We start from the raw sequence: 8,004 nt of genomic DNA on the forward strand, positions 1-8,004 counted from the left end.
TGTTCCATGCCCTTAGTGTTTTGCCTCGGTGTGGTGGGATCAGATCGGGCAGAATTCCCACACTGTGTCTCCAGTGTTGTCCCCTGTAGGGCTATTGGTCAGTGAGGGATGCTGTGTCTCATAGTGGGGCTGGCCATGTGGTCCTCTCTGTGGATTGGCTGCTCTGAGGGGGAATATTGTCCTCAAGGCTTTGTAGGCCAGATGTGCTCCACTCTCTCTTCTTCCCCCCTCATTTGCTCCTGTGTGCTCTGGTCAGACATGTCCCTCTCCCTGAGCTGCAGCTTCAGTGTTATCCTCTGAAATAAATTCTTCTGGGAGAAGGGACAGGTGTAAACAAATGTTTAAAAGCCCCTTTCATAATCTCTTGAAATTCACGTCCCCAGAGCTATGGGTTAATAAAATGAACTAAAAGGCAAGTAGTGTGTGGGAGATAAATAATTTTATTTTTTTAATTTCAGTTTATCCACAGGGATCTGGCTGCCAGAAACATTTTAGTTGGTGAAAATTATGTAGCGAAAATAGCAGATTTTGGATTGTCCCGAGGCCAAGAAGTATATGTGAAAAAGACGATGGTAAGTTCAGAACCCGGACATTGATCATGTACTTTCCAAAGCACCGCCTGGATTTTGATGTGTCTTTCGTATAACACCCCGTGCTCTGTGGGGAGAGAGGCATCTGGCTGTGTACCCTAGTGGATAATATCCTGGCCAGAAAGTATCTTTTCAGAGCACTGCTCAGTGTGGCCCAGTGCTTTCACAGGCCAGTCTTAGGGTCTATAAGTGAGCCCCGTCTGGGTCTGAGTCCTGTCCAGACCTCTAGGCTTCTCACTTACAGACCTCTCAGGTGCTCTCACAACTCCCTTTTATGCACAGCAAACCCACGAGGGGAAAACCAACAACAAATGCACACACTGTACTTAACATACTTCTATTAATCAAGGACATACATTAATAAGGTTCCTAATTCATAAGGCAGGGCACATAACAGCCTAGTCGGTGGGCAACCAGGATAGGCTTCCTGGAGGAGATTAACGCCTGCATTTTGAGTAAGGGTTAAACATATGTTGAAGATTCAAGAATGCATTGATGCCTTGGAACATCATGTATCTTATATTCAAAAGCTAAGGAGGTTACGGGTCAGAGCTGACTCAACATCAACAGCACAGAGTCAAGAACACAGAACACAAAATGACCTACAGGTACCTTGAAGTAATTCCCTACGGCTGGAGGTGCAGTTCTAAAGTGAAGAGAGTTAAAATTCAAGAGTTGGAGGGGCAAGCAGGGATAAAGTCTTAAAGGGCCCTGAATTCCAGCACAGGGTTTTGATCTGGTCTTTTTTCTTGGGGTACTAGGAACACTAAAGATCGTAAAGAAAAGGAACGTCCTGGCCAGCTTTGTCATTTAGAAGGATGGTTCTGATTGGGGTGGAGAAGCAACCATTAGAGAGTCACGCTGGAGGCTGGTCTCCATTAGGGAGATGAGGGAAGAGGCTGGTGTCATGGGCAGGAACTGGTGGTGGTCTGAATGAAGAAGCTGGCGGTAGGAACAGATAGATGTGGGGAGCCTCAAAAAGAAGCTAGGTACTCAAAGACATGAAAAGCATCCGTGGAACTTAGTCTGTGGGTGGTGCGAGATCAGAAGCCAGGAGCTGGGGAGAAAATGAGAGAAAGCAAGAATGACCAATGTAGACACTCTTGCTACATGCAAGGGGCCAGAGAACCTGAATGACGCCAGGAGGTTTGAAAAGATCATGGGGGGAAGTTCCTTTTAACTTTAATCTTTTAATTCCATTTCCCATGCAGTTTCCGAAGCCCCCTTGGAGACGTGTGTGGCTGTGGGGTAGAAAGGGGGTGAAGAGGGGGTGGGAATGAATGCTGAGAAGAACATGGAACATGTTGGTTGAGAAAGGGTGTTTTTATCCTTGGGCCTTAAAATATAGACTTACCACAGAAGGTGTAGGGTCAGAAAGAGCTTCCGAATATTGTCACTGCACAAAGAAAGGGAAGGTAATTGCACAGTCAAGAGTCCTCCTTGGCATCTAGGGCAGGGCTAGATGTGGGTCAATGCATACTCTGACTGTGGGGGGCTGAAGAAACCTCACCTCCCCCCCCCAAGACTCCTCACATTTCCTCCAACCCACTGGCCACCATCAGCTAGAATACCACCATGAAAGCTTGGACAAATCCCAGGAGGAAGCGATCTTTCAGGAAGGTTCATATGGCTTCTGGAGTGGGGAGGGTAGAAGGAGAGTCCCAAACCATTGAGAATTTGAGGAGAGTGGGAACCAACCCACTCAGAAGTCAAACTTCACGAGGTATAGTCCGGTTCTCATTTTGTCCAGCGTGGTCTCGGCCAGCTTATAAATGGGTAGCGATCTGCAGAGTCCAGGCTGGACACTCAAACAGGGAGTGTGTGTCTCTGCGTCTGGTTCTATCCTCAAACCCCATGTAAATTGCATTGGCCATAAACTATTTGAACTTCTGCTAATATATAAATACACTGTTTCTTTTAGGTTGAAATTCTTTCTCCCCTCATCCATCAGATAACCCCTTGACATCATATACCCTCCCACTGAAAAGCTTCCTCAATCTCCCCAGGCTCGGTCTCTCCTCTCCACCTTGGTGAGCCCATCAGCCTTTCGGACATTCAATTTATTTCAGGGTTTCTTTTCTTGGCCCCTCCTTTCTAACATCTGAGTGCCTCCGAGAGCCACAGAGTGAGCACATACTTGACGAACCCATGCACACACATGTATTTATATGTTTATTTCAATAGCTTTGCTATGTGGACCACTAGAGGGGAGAATGACTACCTTGCACTATTTGCTGGTCTTTCCATTTGAAAACACACTGCTAGGTGGAGCATCAACTAAACAACAGTTCCTGAGCTGGTTGTCCCTTCCATCAGTGGATGACATTCCAAAATGGAATGTCCTGTGGCTTTTGCCACTTCAGGTCACGGAGAGCCTCGTGGAGTCTGGCTTGCCTACATAAGTGGCATCTCTCTTTGTTCATTGCAGGGAAGGCTCCCAGTGCGTTGGATGGCGATTGAGTCATTGAATTACAGTGTGTACACAACCAACAGTGATGTGTGAGTAAGCCCTGTGCTCCGGAAGGATTGTTTTTTCCTTCCAGAACACTGTATGTGACAGAGGTATAAAAGGGAAGGAGGAATTTTATGTCTCTCGGCAGCATAAAGTTTATCAATAGACCTAGGAAATGAATGAAGAGCAGAGGATTTTCAGGTTCTAGAAATCACTGGTGGCAGATTTTGGGTTTCTTTCTGCCTGTCATGGGGAGACTTCAAGCAGTGAGTTCTTTCTCAGCAGAGGAGGACGGGAGCAACTGACCTTCCTGTGCCCCTCCCCCAACCCCCTGAGGCAGACCTCCCTGTGCAGGACCTAGATCCCAGGGGGCAGCCCAGAGAGGCAACTAGGTGTCAGTGATGGGGGCCCGGGAGGGGGTGGGGTGGGGTGGGGGGTGGGCAGGGTCAAGGTAAGGATGCAGAAGATTGGAAACCTTTCTGCTGGCATCCTGCAGTGACACCTTTCAGGCTGGTGGGGGAAGAAAGGGTTGGGATGGTAGCTTAGCATTTTGCAGCTCCCTATTTTTAGGAGAAAAACTAGGGTGATGTCTGCCAGGAGTTTTGCTGATGCCTGGGGAGGGGAAACAGATGGGCCGTTCCTGTGCCCTCACTGTGAGCAAGGTGGCTGTTAGGTGTTATCTCATGGAGTTGTCTGCAGACCTTTGAGGTGCACAGTTATCCTCAGTTTCAGAAGAACCAACCAAGGCGTCCCGCCAGAGGCTCCGTCACTTGTGCAAGGTCACGTGTGAATGAAGAGGAAGAGATGGGATTTCATTTTGATAGGTCGGCCTGACAACTTTCCCCTCTGGACCACTTTGCATTCAGTACCTACCTTGAGTCAGGGGCTTTGCCAAAGCTGACCCTCCTCCCTGTTGCAATCCTTCTATTAGTTTAGGAAGAAGCAAAGCCACTTTGTGTGCAAGACACTAGCCTGGCAGACATTTACCATTTTCTTTGAGGATCACCTTGGCTCTTGAATTCTGGGCTGGAAACTGGTGGTCACCCTATTTGCTAATTGTTGGTTTCTCATGGTTCCTTCTGCAGATGGTCCTACGGTGTGTTACTGTGGGAGATTGTTAGCTTAGGTGAGTGCCACCAGGGGTTACCTACAGGGGGTGGGGGTGGGGGGGACCCTCTAACAGTCCTTCATTGTGTAACTCCGCTGGGTGCCAATTGCATGTTGGATACAAGAGGGAACTGGGAAATGGTTACCCCCATGTCTGATGTCATATTTAATACAAACAACTTGACCGATATGAACTTTATCAACAGATTAATTGTCCTTATTTAGGCAAATATGAGCCCAACTGGCACAGTGGTTAACATGCTTGGCTGCTACCTGAAAGGTCCAACTCAGCAGTCTACTTCTGTAAACGTTTACAGAGCCTCAAAAACCCTGCGGGGCAGTTCTACTCTGTCCTACAGGGCCGCTACCAGTTGGAATTGACTCACCAGCAATGGATTTGGTGTTACTGTTTGTTTGTTTGTTTGTTTGTTAACTTATGCAAAGAGAAATCCTCTCACGTTGAGTCAGTTCTGATTCATGAGGCTTTCTATTCCTAGAAAGCGCTACAATCTTAGAAACTCACAGGGGCAGGTAGTTCAACCTAGTCTTACAGAGACGCTATGAGCAGAATCAGCTCAATGGCGGTGAGCTTGGTCTTGACCGCAAAGCGGTAGTTGAACTGGAACAAGTTTATTTCTGCAACTTTTAAAGATGGAATTTTACGCACCTATTTAAAGACACACTTTTAAAGGCCATTTAATAGCATGAAAAAATGTGTGCCCCCTCCCCAAATTCTATATATACTCTCATTCCAGTTTTATTAATGCGACATATGAAAGAACCCTTGGGAGGCATTAGACCAAAAAGGAAAGTTCTATATTTTTTATACTTTAAAAACAATTCTACAATAAACATGGATTGCTTTTGTAGTGAAAATGGAACATTTGATAGCTAACATAGGAGCTGCATAACATAACAATAGACTTTCAGTGAGAGAAAACAAAGGCACTTCTTATGGGTACAAGGGAGGTGCTGTGCCTGGGCAGACAGACTCCTGGGAGAGAATTCATGGAGTCTGAAATGTAGACATGAACCCTGTGGTGGGTCTTTCCATCCAAGGTCCACATTGTAGGGGAGTCTCTACCGGAAGTCCAGTGTGATATACATGGGTTTGCAAAGGGCGGCCAGACCTTGGTGGGTGCTCACATTCTCCACAGACTTTGCCTTTCTTCCACCCTCCTGTGACTCTAGAGCCCTTGGGCAGCAGACCGCCCATCGTCTTCAGCCCTCCGGGGCACCTGGGACAGCACCTTTCCCTGTCTTCCAGGTGGCACCCCCTACTGCGGGATGACGTGTGCAGAGCTCTATGAGAAGCTGCCACAGGGTTACAGACTGGAGAAGCCGCTAAACTGTGATGACGAAGTGTAAGTCAGGCCTCCCCTGGGGCCATTTAATCTTAACCTACCCGGCCGCAGATCACCTGCAAGGCAGGCAGGAATCTTCTGATACATATGTGTGGGTAACCATACACACACATGCATACATGCATATATACAGATACACATTTTCACTTGTACATGGACACACACATGCATCGATCTCCCGTATAGCTGGAAAAAATGAGGGTCCTAAGACTGTGATGTGTGGATCAGGTATAATAACTTTCCAGGCATAGAAATTTAAGGCGATGATACTTGGAAGACTTGAAGGGGGAAGGAAAGGAAATGCAGAATGTTGTTGTTGTTGTTAGAAACTGTTGGATCGAAGAACATATCAGCCTGTGTGATCACGAGGTGTCGAACGGATCACTGAAGACAAATGGGTGCATAAGCAAATGTGGCGAAGAAAGCTGATGGTGCCCGGCTATCAAAAAGTATAGCATCTGGGGTTTTAAAGGCTTGAAGGTAATCAAGCGGCCATCAAGCTCAGAAGCAACAAAGCCCACATGGAAGAAGCACACCAGCTTATGCAACCACGAGGTGTCGAAGGGATCTGGTGTAAGGCATCATCAGAACAAAAAACCTTACTATAGTGAATGATGGGAGGAGTGCGGAATGGAGACCCAAAGCCCATTAGTAGGCCACTGGAGATCCCCTTGCAGAGGGGTCTTGGGGAAGAGATGAGCCAGTCAGGGTGCGATGTAGCAATGATGAAACATACAACTTTCCTCTAGTTCCTAAATGCTTCTTTCTAGCTCCCACTATCATGACACGAATTCTACCTTGCAAGTCTGGCTAGACCAGAGGATGTACACTGGTATAGATAGGAACTGGAAACACGGAATCCAGGGCAGGTAGAGGGAGAGTGGGTAGGAAAGAGGGAACCAATTACAAGGAACTATATGTGACCTCCTCCCTGGGGGACAGACAACCGAAAAGTGGGTGAAGGGAGACATCGGACAGGGCATGATATGACAAAATAATAATAATTTATAAATTATCAAGGGCTCATGAGGGAGGGGGGAGGGGGGAGGGAGGGGAAAAATGAGGACCTAATGCCAGGGGCTTAAGTGGAGAGGAAATGTTTTGAGAACGATGAGGGCAATGAATGTACAAATGCGCTTTACACAATTGATGTATGTATGGATTGTGATAAGAGTTGTATGAGCCCCTAATAAAATGATTAACCAAAAAAGAGAAACTGTTGGCTCGGCTCCAACACGCGGTGACCCTGTGGCCTGTAGAATGAAGTGCCCAGTCCTGTGCCATCTTCACAATTGCTACTTCCCTTGAGCCCATTGCTGCCGCCATTGTGCACAATTTATTGAGGGCATCACCCTTTTTTGCTGGCCCTCAACTTGACCGAGTATGATATCCTCCAGGAACTAGTTCCTCTTGATAACATGCATGAGACCGAGGCTCACTGTACTCACGCACCAGAAGCATCCTGGCTCTACCTCTTGCAAGACAGACTTGTTCATTCTCCTGGCAATCGCTGGGTATTTTATATTCCTCACCAACATCCTAACTCAGATGGGTCAGTTCTTTGGTGATCCTTATTCATTGTCATTTTGCATGACTATACGGTGATGGAAAAATATGATGGTGGGTCAGGTGTACCTCAGTCCTCAAAGTCCTATCTTCCAAAAGACCCTTTCCAACAGATTTATCCAATGCAACATGTTGTTTTATTTCTTGATGGCTGCTTGTGGCTCGAAGTATAATAAAATCCTTGACAACGTTAATCTTTTCTGTCTTTCATGATGTTATGTATTGAGGATTTTTGTTTTCTTGACATTGAGATGTCGTCCAGGCTGAAGGCTGAGTCCATCAGTAAAGGCTTCAGGTCCTCGTTGCTTTCAGTAAGCAAAGTTGTATCATCTGCAGGTCACAAGTTATTCCTGAATCCCCCCCACCCAGGCCGTATTTTAGTCACAGAGCCCAGTTTCTTGGATCATGTGCTTAGCAGACAGATTGACTGCGTATGGCGAAAGGATACAATCCTGACAGACACCTTTCCAGAATTTAAACCAGGCAGTATTCCTTGTTCTGCTCCAACAATTCTTTTTGGTCTATGCAACGATTCCACACGAGCACAATGAAACGCCCCAGACTTCCCATTCTTTACAATGCTACAGTCATCATCTGTTCTGATGCACATACTTGGATGATTTGCATAGTCCATGAAGCACAAGTAAATCCTTGACTCGTATTCTTTACTTAGTTTCAAGCTCCATCGGACATCAGTCGTTGATATCCTTTGTTCAACATCCTCTTCTGCATCCTACTTGCATTTCTGGAAGCTGCCCTCTCTGTGCTTCTGCAACCATTTAAAAATTATTTCCCACATAGTGTGACTTACATTACACATTAATGATATTACTAGGTAATTTCCATGCTCCAAGCACAAAATAGGGGAGTGCAGAGTGGAGACCCAAAGCCCATTAGTAGGCCACTGGAGATCCCCTTGCAGAGG

The 8,004-nt window shown here is 46.6% G+C and overlaps 1 protein-coding gene across 1 annotated transcript in view; it reads left to right on the forward strand.

Moving 5' to 3' along the window:
* The window catches only part of TEK (TEK receptor tyrosine kinase), a gene marked incomplete at its 5' end in the record, with an annotated part of 47,754 nt that overhangs the window by 37,472 nt on the left and 2,278 nt on the right, over nucleotides 1-8,004 (forward strand). Inside the window, 4 exons of the mRNA XM_045289277.1 lie at nucleotides 459-572; nucleotides 3,019-3,089; nucleotides 4,128-4,168; nucleotides 5,417-5,513. Of these exons, the coding sequence (XP_045145212.1) occupies nucleotides 459-572; nucleotides 3,019-3,089; nucleotides 4,128-4,168; nucleotides 5,417-5,513 (323 nt within the window). The remainder of the gene's footprint in view (nucleotides 1-458; nucleotides 573-3,018; nucleotides 3,090-4,127; nucleotides 4,169-5,416; nucleotides 5,514-8,004) is intronic.

This window comes from Echinops telfairi, unplaced genomic scaffold (assembly GCF_000313985.2).
Source record: "Echinops telfairi isolate 266 unplaced genomic scaffold, ASM31398v2 ScPeMD7_25;HRSCAF=90, whole genome shotgun sequence".
In the NCBI taxonomy this organism is placed as follows: domain Eukaryota; kingdom Metazoa; phylum Chordata; class Mammalia; order Afrosoricida; family Tenrecidae; genus Echinops; species Echinops telfairi.